Genomic DNA, 22,036 nt, shown 5'->3' with positions numbered 1-22,036 from the left:
TGAACAGGTTTGTTAAATAAATGCCTTAGATATATAAAATTGTGATTTGTTCAATTCTGAAAACACTTGGGAGCCTCGTGATCTCTGAAAGATCAAGTTTCTGCAGCTAGCTAGCTGTCTATTCTACCTGTCAATATAATTCCAGCTACTGCTACACTAGCTAATACTAGAAAGCAGCATACCAGTTTGAACTCAAAGAGCATTCTAGAGAGGTGGATACAGAAGATATGCCTAAAGTGTGAATGTTTTTAATATAAGCCATAAAAACATTTCCCCTCACTTCTGAAGAAGCCATTGAAACATTACCAAAAATTGTCATTATCCTGATATTAAGGTGACAATATGCTCTGTCTGCCAAAGTAATTTCTAAGTGCCCTTTCATAACCTACATCTGTCTGATGTAGAATTTCATGTCCCAGTCAGATTTCTTTATCCTTCTTAGTTCATTTTCTTGTTATCAATACTTTAAAAGCTTCCCACTTAAGCTTCAGAAAACTGTTGTGTTAAACATATAAGTTTGAACGTTGAGTCCATGGTTATACTCAGACACCTCCATATCAGTCTGTGCCAAGACTTTAGAGGTTATATTTATAACAAAACAAAAGAAGAGAACAGGCTTATGAATCAATTCCATAGATTAATTCAGTCTTCAGACAAACAACCACTGCCAACCCTCCTCCTTTTGAAGGGGTTGCAGTTTTAATAGGATGAGAACTTAATGATTACACTGGATTCTAATTTGGATGATTACCTAAATAAAGTGTGTTCTCTGTTTATAGATATTCTTTCCAGTCTTAATTCACCTGCCCTGTTTGGGGACCAGGACACAGTAATGAAAGCCATTCAGGAGGCTCGGAAGATGAGAGAGCAGATCCAAAGGGAGCAGCAGCAGCAGCAGCAGCCACATGGTGTTGATGGAAAATTGCCCTCCATGAATAACATGGGTCTAAACAACTGCAGGAATGAAAAGGTAATGTTTCCCAATGCCACACAGTGTGTCATTCATTCTTTTCCTTGCAAATAGCTTCTTATTTTTGTATAAAATCTTTTTTTACAACTTTTTGCTATCTCCAATTGTTGCTTCACATTGCTATTCTACAAACTTCTCTACATGTGTATGACAGCATTCAAAAAAACATTCCTATGCATAATATGTGATTAATGTGTAAGCATGCCTACAACTATGTGGAAAAGAACTGGTTGAAGCTACCGTTGTTTGTGGTTGCTAGATTTTGAATTGTGCTTTTGAGAATGAGTGGATTTATAACAGAAAGGCCAGTTACATACTACCACGGTGAAGGATTACAGTGCTGTTGAATATACTTCAGTGTATTTGAATCTGACTCACATTCAACAACCATTTTGATGGTACTTTCCAGATAGTAAAGTGAAGTGGGATACAATATTAAAATACAGAAGGTAGTGAGGGAGCATAGCCAGCATCAGTCTGGGAAGGACAACATTCAGCGTAGCAAATAGCTATGTGAGATCATGGAACAAAGATAAGGGACAGTTTCTATCACACACACTTTAAGGACCATTTAGAGGACAGAAACTCATTTGGAAAATTCTTTGCATCTGTGCTGTCCTGTGTAGCATTTCCAAGGTCTGCAAGATTTGCTCCAGGAGAAGGTCTCTGTGTGTATAACAGGGACAGTAAACACAGAATCAGGGAATTGGCTGAACTGCAGAGCTGACTTTCTGGTGAACGCTGCTATTCTGTTTACTTCCCTAGAGGTGGCTTATGCTGCAAAAGAAAAAAGAAAAAATAATTTATTCTTTTTCCAGCATACAATTTTTACGCCAGTGGCACAAAATCAGTTATATACCACAAGACTTATTCTACATTTCAGTTAACTAGAAACAGTTAACTGATAACAGCAGTAATCATTATGGCAATGGGCAAATAGCAACTGCTAAGATTTAACTTAGTGATGAACAAAAAGAAAACTGGCCCATTCACTTGCCTATATAAATCAATATAAAGTGTTTCAGAGTATTTGCTGGAGAAAACAAACAAACAAACAAACAAACAAAAAAACTAAAAAAAAACCAACAAAAACAGGTAACTTTTCGATTCCTATAATTCATTACTGAATATCTGTTACATTCCTGTGTTTTGTAGGGTAGGTTCAGTATATTTTGAGGAGTAAAGGAAGAAGCTATTATTCTTGAAAGACTAAGGAATTTTTAGTCTAGGCTGAGTATAAGATATAGCAGAATATTAACTATATCTTAAACTGTGAGTTTGATGATTATATGATCTTTTCTCAACTCACAGGGGAATACTCAGTGAGTAGGCAGATTGTAGGAAGGTGTGGAAAAGAAAGGAAAGGAAATGTTATAAATAGAACTGTCAGAGATTGATGCATAACTTTTAATCTATATTTTCTATGTTATGTTTTTGCTTGATTCTCGGTTCTTTACAGTACTTAAAACAAGAGAAAGGTTTGGCATCTATTGAAAAGGTTGTTAAACTAATGCTGCATAGGCTTAAAAAGACTTTTATGAGACAAATTCAAAGGCTCGTTGAAAAACTCATTTAATGCAGACTGGTAGCATGAAAAGCAGAGAAATTGATAACTGACCCAGCAGGCCATATTCAGACAAAACTCTCAGTGTAGAATCAGTGTTTGTCCCTAACTGAGACATAGTGTACTAAAGTTATAAAATAAATGTCACACCTATAATTAGTATTAAGAGTGTATAAAATATGCTTATTTAAAATGTATTTTATGAGTTTCAGTTGCTTGACATTTAAAAATATCTAACACAGTACAAGGGTTATTGAAAGAATTCTTAACATTTGATATGACTTTGAAAAGTAAGTATAAAAATGGCATCCACTTACTTTTCAGTTACTGCTCCCTGAGTCTTTTGAGTACTGTGTTTACTTCTTGTATTGTACAAAGTAAGTTTTTATTTTGTCTTCCACTTTTTGAAGAAAAGGAAGTAAATATCTCAGAGAATGAGGTGAAATGTCTGATTTTTTACTGATTACTGACGATGCACATTCCTGATACACGAGTAGGAACAACAGGAATAGATACAGGTCCCAGGGTGATGTTATACATCAGGTAGTGAGAGGAAAAAAAAAAGTTTATTTACAAATTTAGCAGAGTGAATTGAAAGTCTTTAAAATATAAACAACACAGTGCTGAAACGCTGTCTTCTATCTGAAGAGTTCTCATGGTAACACTTGCGACTATTTAATTCTGAGACTACAACGGCATCAAGGAAAGCTGTTATTAAATTTCTCAGTGCCTTTATGTAGCCCTGCTAGTTTTGTTTAGCATGGCATGTACTATAGAGTGAATTGTCAAAGTAAGAAAAAGTTGTAGTATATACTATGATTTTAGCTTTGGTGTGCTAGTCTGTTCTCCTTGCTCTGAAGATGCAAGAAAGACAAACCTTACAAAAGAATGGGTTATAAATTAATCTTTTAAAATTAGGATAGATTCTGACATTCTAACTTAAAGGAAAAAAGAAGAATTGAGTTAGAGTCACGTTCTAAGGGAATATATTTATGCTTTGTAGCATGTATAAAATACATTAAGAACAGAAGCATCTTATGAACCAATAGAATTCTAGAACACTTTCCCATTCCCCCCTCCCCCTCTTTTACCCTCTGCCCTTTCAATTTTTACATTATGATGTATTTCTTTTAGTCTAAAAATTACGAACAGGATGATCAAAATGAGGGGAGGGAATGACAGACCACTTCAATAAAAAAACATAATTTTGAAATAATTGTATGCAAAGAACATAGTGTATAGTTCCTGTCATAATCCCAGTGAAGCTTTGATAACATAGTTGCAAGTCTGGATTGGTTTCTTTTGAAGAATGGGGACGCTATGTTTTCAGGACCAAATTTTCAGAAATTGGCTTCAGGTAATTAGACATGTATAAATGAGTAGTTAGAAGCTGGCACCAGAAAAAGATGACAAATTAATTGCCTGCAGATGGTTTAAAAAAGCTATTGAGTCTTGGTCAGTTACTGGTCTTCAAGTTCAGATAGCTGGTAATAGTTTGTTGTGCAAATGATTGCGCTTACAAAATGATGTACATAGCTTCAAAGCCTGGGCCTAGGCTTTTTTGAAAACATGTCATTTAAGTCTCAGAAAACTTGGTATTTGGTTAGAGACGCAGAATTGAAAATTGCCTGTGTTCATATTCTGCCGTTCAAACAAAATCTCCTACAAAGCTTTAAAAGTGCTCACAGATATTCACTCATTAGAAAGTATAAAACAAAAATGTGCAGCTCTCTGACACAGTCAGACTTTACCATTTGCTAAAGCATTACGGTTAGGGTACACTTCAGAGATGATATTATTCTGAGGACATGTACAGTTACAGAGTTATTTCAATTTATGTACAAGAGACAAAAAGTTGTCAGATAGAGCTGATTTTTTCTACCTTACCTCATGCATATCAGGTTCAGGTTGACTGAGCAAAGGGGAGAAGCAACTGTGTGGCTTCACAGGGTAAAGAGAAGTACTGGGAGACGGGGGAGAATGAAGAAAATCTAGAAAATAGGCTAGAGCACGCTTTCCACTTGACATGACAGAAGTAAAATTGTCAGAGAATTGACTTTGTTCAGCGGATAGGACTTTCTTCCATGTTTACCTTCAACAAAAACGAGTGCATTAAAATACTTAAACAGAATTTGCATTCTAGAGCTATTATTATCTTATTATTTTGGAGGAGTATGATTTCCTAGAAGATTTGATTTGATTTGATTTAATGTTTCAACTGAACCGGAAAATACTATGTAATCTGTAATATTACTGATGATGTATGTATTAAGCATGAAAACACTAACAAAAACACTTCCAAAAAAATATTTGTAGAAAAAATATACACAGATACACTCCAGTCTTCATTGGAGAAAAATATATTAAGTCAGGATAGTACATACACCCACTAAATATTCTCATGTCTGGACGTGGTCCTGGGCAACCTGATTTCCAGAGGTCCTTTCCAAGCTAAACCATTCTGTGATTCTGCTGAACCCACAGATATCCCCACATCCCCATTTTCTTACCCGTGAAGCAGATTCATTGAGATTTGAGAAAAAGCAGAATTTAGGATGATATTTTTATGTTCATATTCCATTGCTACCCTTTTGTAGATTTTCAGACAACTGTTTATTTGCAGTAGGAAACCGGAGTTAGTCCTCAAAATAAATGATGTGAGTCACCACCTACTTCCTGGGAATTATCATGCTTTAGGACCTCTTACAACGAGCCTTTTATTGCTTTCTTATTTCTAAATCAAAGTTTTAAAATTTGAATCCACATAATTTATCCTAAGATAGACCACAGTTTGTATATAAAATATGAAAATTCTTAAAAATGTAGATTATTTACCCACAGAGATGTTACGGTCTATTGATCAAATCCATGCATAGGCATTTGGATTTGACTTGATAATCCATAACGACCCCTTTGGAGGTGATACGCTCTGCTGTATTTAGGGACTGTTAAAGATGTGTATTACTGACACAATAGAGTGTAACAACTCCTCTGGAGCTGCTACGCTTCATCACATGTATGAACCTACTGCACATGCGTGCAAAGTTTGCCTAATAGAAACACTTTAGGAAGTCTTTGTAGAAAAAGCTACTAGTTGTATACATATAATCTTCTTTCGCTTGCAGCCCTGCAATGACTCCATCACTGCGTTGTTTATTTTTTAAGATACAAGCAGTACTGGGTTATGTAGGTGACATTTTTTCTACCAGCCGTTTTCTCTCCGCACATTCAGAATTACAGACAGAGTAACTGTGGAGGCAGAACATTGAGGACGTGAATGAATTGGTCATATGGGCCTTGTGGATTTTTATAAATCCTTGTGAATGAGTGGTTTAGATTTGCAAAGACTGATCTATTATTATCTGCTACGATAAAAGCTTTTTTTTTTTTCCCCTTTGATTTCTTATTTGCAGGTACAAAGTAAGAAGACAATACTTATGTTTCATTGTACTTGAGGACATAACAGAAGCTGTAAGCATTTCCAATTGGATGCTTGCTTCTGTTGGTTAAATCTTAATTCTACTTGTAATTAGAGGGCAAATACCTCATAGTTAGGCAAAAAAAAAAAAAAAAAAAAAAAGACAATATCAATAGAAAATGACTGTCTTTGCAAAGTTGTTACTTTTTTAATAGTATTGTCTAAAGAGATGTTGTACCAAGTATTATTCTCACCATGGCTTGAGGAAGGTCCCACCCCCTATAGCTTACACTTAAGTATAATTCAGCATAAGTTTGAATACATGTTTTTAAATTCTATAATAAAAAATGTGAAACTGGATATAGAGAAAAAAGAATGCAACTGATTTATTTAACTCTGAGGGAGCGTATTCCATCTGTCTAATGAAGAATCTGATTTCGTCAGAGACACTGCAACTGGGAAACTGTTTTTCCTGAATACATCATCCTGTTCTGTCAACAAAGCTTTACCTGGGGAGTTTCTGAGATGCAGAAGGACACACTGCACACATTGCCCTTCACAGTTCCATCATTTTACAACAGATTAATGACTTATGTGAGTTAGATGCCCCAGAATAGGGAAAACTTTCAAATGCAAATAGCAGCAGTCCTCATCATTCTTAAAAATGTCCTTTATACACTACTATGGCAAATTTGGCCAATTTAGTAGTCTTCGTGTGGCTATGAATAATGTAAGCAAAGTTTTTATACTGTGTGTTCAAAGTTAACTACCTAAAGCTGTATTTGACTGCTATTTTAGAATTTAAAAAAAAAAAAAAAAAGCGCTTTTTTTTTTTTTCCCATTTTTTCCAAAATATTTTGAAAGTGCAATAACTTTGCAATTTCCTTTTGAGGCCTAACACTTACCCTGGCTACATGAAAAACCTGCATAAGCTAGAATGCTTCCTTAATAATTTGGAAAGAGAATGAGTTCATCCAATATAAATGTTCTGAAATAGCTGCAGTGTAAGAAATCTGAAGATTTTCTCCATGGCAGACAAGCAAGTTTGTTAGTATCTGTGTTTGACTGTCTAATTTTAGTGAAATTCAGTAGCTTTGTGTCCTTCTCCAGCACTATTTCTGATTGTTTGGGCAATTCAGAATTTCAGCTGATGTAATACTGCCCCCTTTTATTAGAACTTGAAAACATGTTGGACTTCAAGTATTTAGCTTTGTAGCTGGAGAAAATCTGTTTGTTGATGCTGTTGCTTCCAGTATTTGAAATTGGATGATAAGATAAAGCAAGAAATTAATAAAACGAGGAAGGAGAGGAAAATTAACAATGCCAAGCAACTTTCTTGCTAGGTGTATTGTCTGTGTTATGGCACAGGTCTTCCTCGGCAGCCTATTGCACCAGGGAAATCCGTGCTGTGTTTCTGAGAAGTTCAGGATGCTGATGGGTTTTGTTCGTATATGAATCTCATATATGCTTGCGCTGCTTTTTTACATCAGTGTATTTCTAAGATAACAATAGGACATGGTATGCATTGTCTTTTTCCTTTTTTAGAAATCAGTTATTCTGATCAGGAATTAAACACACCGTTAAAGGGGTGGGTGAATTTTAGATCTCTCAGACGTAGAGGAGTGTGGCAGTGAATTTATCTTTACAATTAGAACTTCAAAATGTCATTTGAAATGAAATGCAAAGCAGAGCTTTGTGGAAAAAAAGACCCTAATCCCTGCATCTCCAACCATATTTTTTAAAGAGAAATGTTTCCATTAAAAACAAACAAGGAAACAAAAAATTACTTCTGATCTACCCCTGAAGCCTGTACTATATCACTAGCTTTCACAGATATCACAGGAAATAAAATCAGGCTTAGAAATTTTCCCAGTGTTTAGAGAAGTGTTTTATCTGATTCCTCTGTATTTAGTGAGGAAGGTGATGGAATTTCTAACTTCAGATGCACAGAGGGGTCAAATACAGCACTAACACTGGTTCTCAGATTATAAGAGTTATGGGAGGAAAATGCCACTGCCAACATTAACCCCTGTATAAGAACATAGCTCCGTTATCAAGGCTGCATTTATAATGGGAACCAGGTGCAGAACGCTGTGGGTATGAAATCTTGTCAAGCCTGTTCCTCAAACTCGAGAGATAGAAATATTAAAGCTGCACATGGAACGTTCACTTCCTGTCTGTGTGTAACATCAGGATTCATTCAATAGTGGACTGCACACTCCTACTCAAATACTGCTATTTACACGTACATCAGTAAATTTGTACTCACACCTACCAATATAGCACTAATATATTTTTTCAGGTTTACTTTTTATGCTGTGTGTGGAAAGACATAAAAATAATGTATTTGCAATTTGCACATTAAAAATACATGTTCACTCAAACTCTGGAATTGACAATGAGAAGACAAAAAGAAACAGTGTAAAATCTCTGGCATATGTAGGTCATCTAAATTTACAGATAAGTTAGCTTTGGTGCCAGCTTGCTGTGGATCCAGTTTTGCACTGATTGAAGCATTTACTGTACAGATCCATCTTTTTAAGCTTCTTACTCAACTTATTTTCCAAAATTACCCTGAGTAGGCAGGTTGTGCATTTGCACTTTGATATATTACATGTGCAATTAAATGCTTAGTTCTCTAAATTATGTAGCGTGATTAAAATAAAATCTACATTATTTGTCTATTGATCAGTTAAGGGAGAAAATGCAATCTTTATGAAGTATAAATCTGAAAATTTATTGGACCATAAATTAAAAAAATAAAAATAAAATTGACCAGTAGTGATGTACAAATTTAAGAATCTAAAAGAAAATGCACCTGAAGAACCAGTATGAAACATTATTAACTATACACACAGACACACACAGTATACTGAATAAAACTCCCATGCTAGCTGAAGTTTTCAAGTTTCTGATTGCTTCCGGTTCAATCAGAAATGCACTTAGCAGGAAAATACTGGAAGGAAAGATGCTCTTTTGGTATGAGTTGCTACTTCTGCGTTTGAATATTGACTAATAGAGTTATTGCCACTACCTACTCTTAACAGTATGCTTGTATGGTGGCTGAACACAACTGTGATGTTTTACTTTTGTTGTCAGAGCTACTGGGAGGGATGCATAGCTGCATGTTTTAGATCTTGTTAATAATAATGATTATGATAATAATAAAAGGAGCGGTTGACCCACTTCTCCTGTCCATTTTCTATCACAAGAAAAAATGCCAAATACATTGCTTTCTCCCTTGAATAGGATATTTTCTGTAGAAAGGATAAAAAGTTTGTCCTCCTTTGGTCTTTTCCTTTAAATCCTGAAGCAGCAAAAAATCCCAAAGGAGCAGAATTTGATGAAAATGGGTCCCAAAGGGGAATGCTGAAAAATTTGCTCAAATCAACAGGGAGAATTTCTCCAGGAGGATGATATGGCACCATAAAGGATAATATGACTATAATAGCATAATGAATGTATCTTCTTACATACAATCCATTTTTAAGCTACTCGGGAGACTTTGCAGATATGTACTGAAATTTGTCACAGAATCACAGAATTGTAGGGGTTGGAAGGGACCTCCAGAGATCATCGAGTCCAACCCCCATGTTGTCCTGTGTTTTTGTTTTGCTTCTCCACAAACAAAAAAGTTAGGTTGAAAATTACTATTCAAACATAAATTCTCTGGGACAGGAATATATTCATTGATTTAAGTTGTGGATCAGAGTGGTTGCTGCACAATCCTATCATATCACTTCTTCAAATGTCCTGAGAAGTACAGAATACATATTGCATTTGCATATTATTTCACACTTAGATATGAGCACAGGCATCCACAAAGTTACTGCCATTTATTTCCAAGCTCTCCGTATGTATGGCTCTAAGTAAATGTACAGCACTGAATACATTGCCAATATAGTTCTGTTAACTGCAGTAGATTAAGCAAAGATAAATTAGGATTACTTTGTCTGATGTTCATTACTTTCTAAAATTGAAGATGCCTCCTATTTCTCAGGTGTCACTCAGCTGCTTCAATAGATATGATAAATAGAAATGCATTCACTGTTGTTGTAGGATATTTACTCAGCTGCCTGTTTGTGGGATTATATGCTACTTTGTACTGACTTAACTCTTCTGCTTCTACCAAAAGAATAAGCATGCTAGCAGGTAACATTTTCATCATCTCACGAAGAGTTGAGCAAGTAATGCTAAAACAGTGTCTGCAGTGTTGATATGAGGTCTGATTAATGGAATTTGGCCTTGCTTATTTCTTCATTTTCTTTTCACCCCTGTTCATTAAAAAGAATGAGTAAGTTTTGACTGAGCACCCACTCCAAAATCTGCGTTGACCAGATGAGGATCACAGTATCAGAAAAAATTTCTATCCCCTGATACAGTGCTGATGCTATTTAAAGATCTTTACAGCAGCTCTGTGAACTTTGTGGCAGTTTAATTTAGGCATCCTGCAGAGCTTGCTGCTTTGTGCCTTTCCACTGCCAGTTTTTTTCCTACCAAGGCTATGCCAGAGGCAGGTTCATCTTTTTTCTATGGTGATGAAGGTAATGGATGCAGGAATTGATAGATACAAGTAAAGGCTTTCTACTACCTGAGAGGCCTTCTAGCTGAGGGAATTCCCAGTTGCTTTTTGCAGGTAGTTTAAGGCAATGTTGCACTACTTACCATTGAGGTAGGCATCAAAAACAATGTAATTTGTAATAGGTGACCAACTAGAGCATAAATCACAAGCAGCTTACTATTGAGCCCTTAAGTGCATAGTTCATGCATAACTCACAAGTTAGATTGTTTGAACACTTATAAGTTACTTATACATGTATAGAATTTGCTGATCCTCCAGGAGTACTTTGAAAAGAAGAAGGACTATATTTGTTGAGTTATGTTATTCACTTCATGTAGTTTGTCCATCTGTAGTCACATAATACTAACTCCATAAACAGGTCTGTTTCAATTGGAAATGTGTAACAGGGTAATAAATGATATTCACCATCAGATTACTCATACTAAAATCATGTTCAAGTCATAGTAAGATGTTATAACACTGCTTAAAATCTGAAGTATGCCACAAGCTGAAATTGCCCAGATTACATCCTGAAAATCTAGAGACAACATTAATTTCTCAGTATTTCAGTTTTATGCCTGTGGCCTCTAACATGTTGCAAATGCTTCAATGAGAAAGGCTGGAAAAACATATCAAATTTCTGTTCTCTTCCACTTGCTGACATTCATTAACTGAGGGAGAACACTGAGACAAGCTTTTGGAAAGACCTCCTGTTTGCCTCCACCTATTCCAAAGCAATTTCTTAAACAGCTAGTAAGAGAACTGGACACTTGTGCTTTAATGTCAGACCTGTGTTCAGGTAGCTTTGCATGTTTTCGCTGTTGTTTTGTCAAAAAGCTTCTTGGAATAGCAGGCAACAGATGCATTCTCATTGCCATTTTCTTTGCATCCCTGAGTTAAATTCTTAAGAGAAAGTTTCATTATATGATTGCTATTCAGATGAACTTTATTTTATATACGTGTACATTTTTGCTTAGTGCATTCTATTTTTACATGCTTCCTCCCTTTCTAAAGCCCGGAAACAGCCTTTGCTATATTTCAGATGCCAGTACAAATTGAAGCTATCTCTGGGAGGATGTGCATTAGAATTGTGCACAAAGTGAGTCACTGACACATCATATAATGTAAAACTTTGTTCCGTCAAGGGTTCAGCAGGTTGCCAGAGCATATTCAATTGCCAGCTCCTCACCAGAATTCTCTTCCTCACCTGGTACCAGTCAATCAATTTGAATACTCATAAATAAGATCAGGTTATCTGGCTGCACTCTTCTTCCCAAAGAATTCTTCTTTATCAAGGGATTACCTTTGTGCCCTTTTTTGCATAAGTCATGTATTTTATTCTTCAGAGTCATGCTACAGATCATACTACATCATGGCTGCTAAACACCTTATTGATAAAATATCAGCATTTTGCTTTCTTTTAGAAAATACAAGAAATACATTGTTCTGCATTTTTGCTCTCACCCTTATTCCCTCAAGCATTATTTCTCTTTCTTTGCAAAGAACAGGCTAATAAGTTAATATTCACAGTTGTAGACTGACCATGTATAGACGAGGACACCTATCAGTCCCATTCAAGGCAAAAGCCATCTGTAGTTTCTCAGTATATACTCACCAGCATGGATAGGCAATAATAATGAGCTGCAGTCTGAGAAATTTGTAGTATATGTGTGAATTAACTATCAGAGAAGAAGAGGAAGTGTACTACTTTAGTTGATCAGCTGATTTCCATTTATTTCCATTTGTGCTGTGTTACTGTAGCTATTTGGGAATATGTGTAAGGACAATATACTGAATCCAGTACAAAGGAGGGGGGAAAAAAAAGTGATTTCCTGTTCATGACCCCCACTTAAGCTCTCTTAATGTAAAGCATTTGCTATACTGAGGGTGAATTTCAACATGGGTGCCTCTCTGAATCAGGACTTACATTACTTATTCATCCTTCAAATGTTTTGAGATTGCAGACCTCTGGTATTAGGAGTACTCCTGATGTGATGCATACTATAGTTTAGGTAGTGGAAATCTGTTGTTCAGTTATCATGAGAGAGATGGAAATTTTCTTGCAGTGTTTGCAATGATGTGCCAGCTTGGGTCTCCTTTTTTCATCTCCCTGCTCCTGCTCTGCTTTCCTACTGCTTACCCTCAATGTGCTTTTGCTGGAACTCTTGTACAATCTTAACAAGATAACATCTTCATATTGCTGTTGTGTGTCACATCTTAATAGAATAGCATGCAATTTCCACAGTAGAATTCCCACTAGCATCTTACATGGTGAAAAGTGACGATTGTTTCACACATTTTTCTTTACAGTGAGTGTGTTCTGTATATAACTATTCTTGTTGTCACAAAATCTGCCTTTTTCTTGGGTTCAGGACTAAGCTGAACACAAACCCATTCTCACAGGCAGAATACACATTTTATCATGTTTCTGATTGCTTAGAGGTTGGAAAAGAATAGCGTTCAAATGGAAAACTGCATTATAAGATAATCAGTCGTGGGTTTTTTTTCTCTACTATTTATGTTTTATTAGTGATGAAAGAATTAATTTAGGATCCAACCCCTTTAGGCTGTGCTTTTAACCAAACTAAAACATGTAATCGTTCTGACATGAAGATCTTGAATAGAATGTGCAAGGCAAAAGCAACCAGGTTCCACATGCTGCCTCTCCAGCGCAGGAAGGTTCCTGGCTGCAGCGTACTGACTCTTCAGTGACACAGTAATATAGGCAACTCTGCTTTGAAAGCAGCAAAACACAGCTTCAAAAACAAAAAGTCACCCCTCGCCTTTTTTTCAAGCTGAAACATTTCACTGTTTGAGTTTTCAGTGTGACCCCACAAACAGCTGAATCAGAAGAATTAAAGGATTATGGACTGTGTATGTCAGAAAGCAGTAGGTTGGAAGGTGATGGATGGGACAACTTCACTGCTGTATTCAGTGTCTCTGAATCTGTGCTTTGAAAGCAGTGTAAGAAATAAGAGTAAGGGAGAGCGCAGGTAGATATATGAAGATCCTGTAGTTTGAATGGTGGATATACAACCAGATAGCTCCAGAGTATATAGTTCTTTCTTTCCTTTTGGCATAATCGCTTTCAGTTCTCCCAATATATAATAATTTGCAATTCCTCTTATGTCTCTGTTTCTAAACCCTACGAAGAGGCAAACCCGAGTCTTGCTGTTTGCATTCTTCTGATATCAAAGACTCCTATCCCACTGGGGCTCTTAGCCATAGGAGAGGTTTGAGGGAGGGGGAAGAGATGTTTTTCCTCCTCCTTTGCTGCTCCACAAGGCTGGAAGGTGGGGAGAGGCGAGGGAGACGACAGTAGATTTTAAGGTTCAGAACGGAAGCTGGGATGTGACGGATGCCTGAATCTAGCTTGTATTAGCTGCTTGTTGCTGCTACTCTTAGTAGTGGGTTTGGAGGTGAGTGGAGGCTAGTACCTGACAATGCAGAGTACACATCCTCTCAGGGATTTAGGAAGATACCTGGTCATTCTGTTTTCAAACAGAAGTCCACACCCTAAAGATACCTTCTCCCATATAGTAAGCTGTGTAAGGATATTTTTGTCTTTATGTTTAAATTCTGTCTTACAGATTTACAGGAAGTATTTGTTTATTTTTCAAATTAGCTGAGCAGGAGAATTATCTAAACAGAGATGGATTTAGAGATCAGCACAATGCAGCAATATTAAAAAACCCTTTCCATCTGAATTAATGAATTTCAGACTGCTTTTCATAAACTAGCTTTTCAGAAGTCATCTGTGAAAGCTTGTATAAAGAATTTTTAAAGGTAACTTAATGGGATGGAGAAAGGGTTTAAAATTATCTACTAGGGCTGTTGCAGGAGATATTAAATATTGATTTATCTTGGAGTAAAAATCTTACTAAAGAGTGAGGCTTGTAGTCAGATCAATTTATCTGGAATACAAACTCTATCGCTGTATTTAGTACAATGTCAACATGAATCTTAAAGAAGTGGATGTGAAAGGTTGAGCTTTTAATCTAAATCAATTGGCTCTCCAAATCTTCAATTAAAAAAAAAATATTGTAACGGTTCAAAATGAACTGATCCTAAATGTTTCAGGTGGTTTGTATTATAAAAAAGAAAAGCTTCGTTTTGTAAGTTCATACTCTATCATACCCCTCTCCTGTGCATCATGTGCAACTAGGAACAAAAATCTGCAGTTCAAGGCTTTTCCAGATCTTAAGTTTTTAATACTCCAAACTCTTTTGAAAACCCGGTGTAAATCATTCAAGTAATCTGGCAAATAACACTGTAAGCAATTTTCTGCTACTTGCCACTGCTACTGCACTGCCAAGCTTTTGGTCATAATATAAGATTTGGCTCCGCACATACTTAACCAACTAAAACTGATTATGTTCCCTTCTCAGACATAAATAGATGCCAGTATGCCAGCTAGTGGTGTTGGCTAAAATATTTTTCAGAATGTTTAAGTGTATATAGGTCTGCAGTAGGAAATCCTTTATTCAAGTGTGACATCAAAGCTATGCTTCTCAGATAATTCAAGTGTTACGTTTGCTTTTGTTTGTACTGTTTTCTTTAAACATATTCATTAGACAAGAGCAGAGCCTTTAATGTTCCATGACTGAAAAATCCATCAAATAGATTTACGATGGAGGCACTGTGGCATAACAGCCAGTGGACAGGCCTAATGTTCAGTAGTCCTGGGTTCAGTTCGCAGCTTAATCATTGACTTTCTGGGTAACCAGAAGATAATAATTTCCCCTCTCAGTGCCTGGAGGTACTGTTACCAACTTTTTTTTCTAAACTGGCACGGGTTCCACTGCTGCACAGTGGTAGGTATTATGATTGTTTACATGTATAATAGTAAAAGGCTCCAAAATATTGATTGCTTCCCCAGGACATTATTCTCTTTCCTGTAAGAAAGAAGTAGAAAATAAGAATACAACTATGAAGTATACAAATATATAAAGAAGTAAGAAACGTATGAAACAGGAAATTCCCTCTTACTCACTGGTCGTATTTGTCCTCAGAGTAGCAAAAGTCTTTAACTGGGATGAAGTGTTGGAATGTTCCTTCAAATAATTATATGAGCTTTTCCATATGTGTCCTCTAATGAGGACAAGGAAAAAGAAAGAAAAACATCATTTTAAATGCTGAGAGATGTATGTAGGACCCAGTATACACCGACACTGAAAAAGAATTGGTCAAAAATAGGTCGTAGGTGGGACATAAGTGCCTTACATGCTCAGTGGGTGAAACTGCTGTTTTTGAAACGCCCGTCCAAGACGCATTGTTACGATAAAAGAACATTTTCTAAATTGTCATTGTTGCATTGATCTGAGGAGTAGTTTAACAGATATCTTATGTGGGAAATTTAAAACAAGCTTTTTATGATGAAAGCAAAACAATGTTTAGAAAATCGTTCTACTTTAAATGAAAAGCTAGAGAATGGATTTTTGCCAGTAGCATTAGCTATAGATAACTAGCAGTTTTGTCTTTGTATATTGCAGTAGTAAAACCACATAATTTTTTCAGCCTGTAGGTAGTCATTTTGCATTTAAGATGTTTTCAGGTGTAAGGGTTCCTGGACTCTGGATGAAAAAATATGCATAGCCTTCAGTTACTCTTACAGAGTACCTTCTCTCTTACATTAGTTTGATTTTTTCTTCCTGTATGGAAGAGTTGCTTCTTCCATCCAATGTAAATCATGACAAGTTTCCAGGAAGTGAATATTTGCTTGTATTGGACTATTGGATATAAAAATTGGAACGTTTGCCCTGTTTTATTAGTTGCCTTTTTTTGTGTGTGTGTGTTTGTGTGATAAATTTATAGTCTTCATGAATTGAGTTTGGGTTGCTTTGTACTAGAATACAAATCTTAAAATGATAATTTTGTATAACTTAGCTCTGGTTGTATTAGAAAGATAAGTAAATCAGGCAGTTTCTCTGACAGAGTTGTTCCTTTGCCTTCAGCTAGGCCACTGTGGATACAAGATATTGTCTGCTAACAGGACTGTGTCCTTGGTTTCCTATTGTTTTATATCTAAAGAATAATTCTCCTCCACACCCAAAAGCTTTCAGCTACCCCAGGAGTAATCAAAGAAGATAAAGTATTTTTCTTAGCCTGGAAAGAAGTTGTTTAATTTTCATCATCAGATTTAGTGTAAGCGTACAAGAACTATATACTTTAGCCTTTAATCAGTGAAGTGCATTAGTCCACGCTTAATATAAGCATGTAAGTATTTTCCTGGAGTTTAGTAACAGCTATACGCACATGGCCTGTGTTGGAATGAACTGAAACTGCTCAGTACCTTACAAACTTAGGGACTATATGAACCTGCAAGAATTTGCAACTTGCTGTTTTGTTTTTTTTTTCTCTTGAATGAAGATTAAAGACAGGAGATGAGGTGTACATCTGTATCATCACAGTCATTATACACATCACACTTGATATTGTAATCTTGCAAACAGTAATCTTGCCTTCCTGACATAAACAGTAACTGCCACATTTTCCTGAGGCTGAAATAGAGAAAAACAAGGCATTGATGGGGTACAAGAGGCAAAACGCTGCATAATGATGTTATTATCATTGTTCCATTGTCACCTGTCTTTATTTATTCTTTAGTGATATGTTTATTTTCTCTCCAAATGAAAAATGATTGAGTATACATAGAGTATATAAGCAGCAGTCATAAAAACCTCCTTGAAAAAATATGCCTAAAATGCCACAAAATGGAGGGAAAAAACAGATTGATAGAGAAAAAGCCTTCATAATCTATATATGCATGATATGCAATTATATATTTACATATAGCATAAGCCAAGGCATATATTTGAACACAGTAGCATTCAGTGGGATTTTAACTGCCTTGATTGCATTTCTAATTCTAAATATGAATATGAACATTTAAGCCCAAGTGTCTTGTGCATCACCAATTTAAGCTACTTCAGGTGTCTTCTGAAAATGGAAGGGAACAGCCCTGTCTAGGGGGTTGCACTGTGTAATAAAGCTGAGGAAAAGGTTCAGTACTCCCAGCAGCGCATTCAGAGCATCTAATGGAAGAGCTGGCATTTGTACCTGCAGTATAGAACACTGTTGATGTGCAGATTTTTCTGTAATTAATGCACAAAACTTAGGTTCAGATTTTCCTCTGAAATTTAGTTCCTTAATTTAGAAATACTTGAAAATAGAATATTCAGAGTATTTGTTTTTAAATCTTTATAACTACTACTCACACAGTAGGAAAAATGCAGAGTGGGAAAACTGCATTTATTGCTACTTGATAACAGCTTACTGCACCATTTTATCCATTTTTTCAGTACTGTTTCATCATGACACAAAATCTGACGTGCACCTTGCATAATTAAAACAATGGAATGAAAATATCATTGATGACAGCTGCCATGCTTTTATCTTTTATAGGTTTCAAGTCAAACATATATATATCTGTTTTCATACACTTATTTTCTATATTGTTTATAAAAGAACGTCATAATGTTTCTTGAGAAGTCTGACCAGTGATGTGTGTATGTGTCAGTGCACTGGATTTTTTAAGATCTCTCTTTTCCCAAATTTGTCTGGAGGGCAGCTAAGTTTCCTTTGTGCTGTTGAGGTTTGCATAACACCACAATGAAAATGAAATTGGTGACTTCTTTTCTTCCTTTTTTTTCCCATTCAAAAAAAAAACCAAAAAAACAACACAACAAAACACACTTTGTGCTGAACTTAGGATAGTTTTGCTGGTTGTTATACTGCTGTGGCTTCTTGCTAAAGCTGTGTTTTCAGCCTGGAATATATTACTACATGATTAAGAGAAAAGGGAATTCACAGTTTTGAGGACAAGAACTAAACATCTGGTCTTCTAAATTCTGTCCCAACTGTAATGCATGATAGTATTTTTAATGAAATTTTATGACAAGAAGAAAAATTTGGGAAAGTATGCACAGATATTTTAACACAATTATGGCACTAAGTCTTTATTTTTGAAAAGTATTCATGTATGCTTTTAAGGCATTTCAATGTCTGCATTTTTAAAAACTTCATCAAAGTGAGGATATAACTGACAAGGTTCAACCGTCTGCTAAATTCAACTGAAATATAGCAAAATATTTATTGTTCCTATGTTTTATTTATTCTGCTAAGGAAAAAAAAATGCCATGTGCTTGTGTGTTTATTCTTGTAATTCAGATGTTAGAAATAAGAATGGCCATTCTGAAAATCCAAGAGTAGCTACTGAATTGCTTGCATTAGTCACTTTATGGCACAGGAAAAAGAATTATACTGTTTTCAGGTAGAAGTATATATCAGTTGCTATTTGTGGTTATTTTCATCTGTCGGTCTCAGAAATGCACACGTATGTGCTTAGTTAAAAGAAAAATTTGTTTTCTAAATGGTTTCACTCAAATTCTTTGTAGTTGCAAGGTACATAGTCTTAAACTGTTGTCCCTTAAACATAGTGGGCAATACCTGATGTTATAAAAGAAAATTAGCTTCTCTCCCTGGAAGATTCCCAGTTAATCATCTGTGGATGTTGGTGAGGAGGGAAGGGAGCAGCAGAGAGAAAGAGGGAATTCTTCCTTAACCCTGACAATTGAACAGCTTACACTCTGGAACATGAGATTTGATTATCTTAGCATGTGTAACTACAAATGTTATTAACAGTTGTAAAATTATCCAGCTCTTATGAAAACAAGTGACAGCCCAGGCTTTGGACTCTTTCTGACCTCTGGTGAATTCTGCAGTGTTGAGTAGTAACTCTTCTTGTTTGTTTTTCATTTACCAGCTGCTAATTTAATCGATTGTTCTTTTGTTTTTCACAGACTAATGACTTCTCATCAGTATAAGGTAGAATTCCACAGTTTCTGTGATTTAAAAAAAAAATCTTTACATTTTGGTCGACGTGTAATTTTACTGTAGGCTACTACATGAATTTGCTGCTGAAACAAAGAGTTAATCAAAGAGTTCTCAGATACAACCATGCATCATGCCTTTGTGCATGAATAAAAAGTTGGAAACCGCATGAAAGCAGTAGTTGGGTTACCACACAACTGGATATGCTTAAGTCTGAACGCTTCATAACTCTAACTACTGGGGAGCTGCAAACTTATAAATAACCTTGCAATTGGTTAAAACCATATTAAAACCATATGAACAAAGACATAAAGCATTTGGTTAAGGGGGCTCAGTAAGTGCAGTAATCCTGTTGAAAGTAATCTAACCAGGGTAGATCGATAGCTTAGGAGTGCCTGCAAGTGCAGCAATAGTTAAGGGTATGTCAAAACTTCATGAGTAGGAGGGCATAATATCCTACTTGGGTGGAAATATTTGCTATCTCTATTTTTCCTTTGCTTTTGAAAAATGTCTTAAATTCATACACTCCTTTTTTTAAAGGGAAACTTCAGTGCTCTGAAGTCTGTTGGCTTACTGGTATATGTTTCCAGTTGTCAGGGGATTCATCTAAATCCCTATTTGTTTTCAGAGCTAAGGATGGCTACCGCTCGCGCTATCCAGAGACTCTTAGCATTCTGTTTCTTCAAATCAGGTTTCCAAAAGAATTAAAGAGGCTTTTTAGAAGTGGACAGTTTGGGTTTGTATTTATCTGATGAATTTTTGTCCTTTAGCACTTCAGTTTCAAACATTTTTCTTGATACCTTAAATTCTGATTATTTTGCAATTCTCAATTTTAGCTATTGAATGTGTCTTAAAGAAGAAAGGCCCATATCATGACTGTCAGTATGAAATGATGTTACTCAGGAACTTTGAAATATTTTCTCATTGTGATGGCTTTGTGTATATGATACTGTCATGTGGAAGCCAGCTGAAGCTTGCCACTCAGGCAAAAAAAAAAAAAAAAAAGCAAAAGATCATGTATGTTCTCCTTTATCTGCTTTTAATCTCTTACTTTTCAGTCATGCTTTAAGATGGAATACCGTATTTAACAAAGGGACCTGATGACTTTTTTCATTCCTGATGACCCCACCTTTTCAAGCAGGATGTTTGTTTTGAGGCACTGTAATATAATAAAAACCTTTAGTCTGCAGCAGGTATGATAGTCTATGCTACATGTTCCACATACAAAGGCAGTATTTGGAGCAGTTCATGAACATTACAGGGGACTTCAAAAACTGAAAACAGCAGCAGTTTGAGGGTGAAAATACACAGAGCTCCAAGTATTCACCACAAAGTTCTCAAAATCCACAGGCCTTTCTACAGGGTTGCCATTCTTTTACTTGTAACAATGCTGCAACTATTGTGTTTATCTACTTTGCCATCGAAGGAATTCCAGCAGTTGCATGCCTGCACACCAGTAAGATGATTGACATTGTTGTAATAAGGTTAATGTTTAAACTTCCCACCCATAATAACTAAAATACCCAGAGATAAGGGTGAAAGTCAATTTGTAATTATCCCTGCTGTGCCAAGATGTTGCAAAAGATTTGAAGTGGAGGGCAATTTAACTTTGCAGTCCCAGCTGTTAATAAGTAGTAAGAATAAGCAAAAAGCTTGGGATGTTTGTATATTGGCTTTCCAGGATAAAAAAAAAAAAGATCTAGTGCTTCCTCATTACTCAAGCCAGCAATAAACTTCTCTGTCTTTTGCTGAAAATGTCCTTCTGATAGTTTGAATATAGTAGGTTGTTTGCCTGTTGTTTGCCATCCATGGTATGTGAAGAGAATAGATAACAGCAAATAAGCTGCTAGAATATTTAGTGTGGAATAACTCAATAGAAATTTATTTTACACATAAAGACAACATGTGATAATTATTTGTAGTCATTCTAACTAAACTACTGTCCTCAGAAGAAATAATATCCCTTCAGTCATACACTTTGCGGCTTCAGTGAACAACCTATATTAATTCATTTTCGAGAAACTGGCTCTTTAAATTAATGTTGGCAACTGCTTCCATGCTCGACTACTGAAATAAAGGGTATTACATCATTGTCCAAACATGTCTACTTAAATAAAAAGTATTTGTTTGCAAAAAAGATGTATTTTTTAAATCTTTCACACAACGATCAGCGTGCATGCCATTTTCCATTTCAGTCTGAGCACACATTTCAGATGTGGAAAAAGCAAGCATGTTGAAATAATTTGAGGCATGGGTATAGTCGGATCAGTCTTGGTAATCCAGAAGGGAGGGGTGCCCAGTGTATTATTACATTTCATATATTATTTTTCAAGAGATGGATGCAATCAGTCATCTTCTCGCATATGGTTTGAAAAAACTTGTCTTCCTGGCAAGTAAACTGTTATTTAAGTACACAATCCATAGTACTACAGAAACAGTTTTGCCAAACTTGTCCAAGTATTCTCACATCCTTAAAGATGGTATAAATATCATTTACAGCAAGCCGTTTACTTCAGACTATATGGAATGCCTTCCTGCTCCCCTGATCTAAGTGTCCCAGTTTGCATTATGGCCTTTATTGCTTCAGTTTGATGGAGTGATCAGTAAAAATTTAATGACACTATAAAATAATAAAAATGTCGTTAATTTACCACGGATCTTGGATGCAGTGGTTGTAAAGTTACATTAATA

At 35.8% G+C, this 22,036-nt stretch overlaps 1 protein-coding gene across 23 annotated transcripts in view; it reads left to right on the top strand.

The window, feature by feature from the left end:
- Positions 1–22,036, top strand: part of SOX6 (SRY-box transcription factor 6) — a 411,364-nt gene that overhangs the window by 348,037 nt on the left and 41,291 nt on the right. For all 23 annotated transcript variants that reach the window (XM_090140518.1, XM_090140506.1, XM_031614025.2 and 20 more), the window contains one exon: positions 780–970. In XM_090140518.1, coding sequence (XP_089996644.1) covers positions 780–970 — 191 coding nt within the window. The remainder of the gene's footprint in view (positions 1–779; positions 971–22,036) is intronic.

This window comes from Phasianus colchicus, chromosome 5, assembly GCF_987193195.1.
Source record: "Phasianus colchicus chromosome 5, bPhaCol1.hap1.1, whole genome shotgun sequence".
NCBI classification, from domain to species: domain Eukaryota; kingdom Metazoa; phylum Chordata; class Aves; order Galliformes; family Phasianidae; genus Phasianus; species Phasianus colchicus.
The sequence above is the reverse complement of the archived record's forward strand: the minus strand, read 5'-3'. Positions and strand labels throughout refer to the sequence as shown.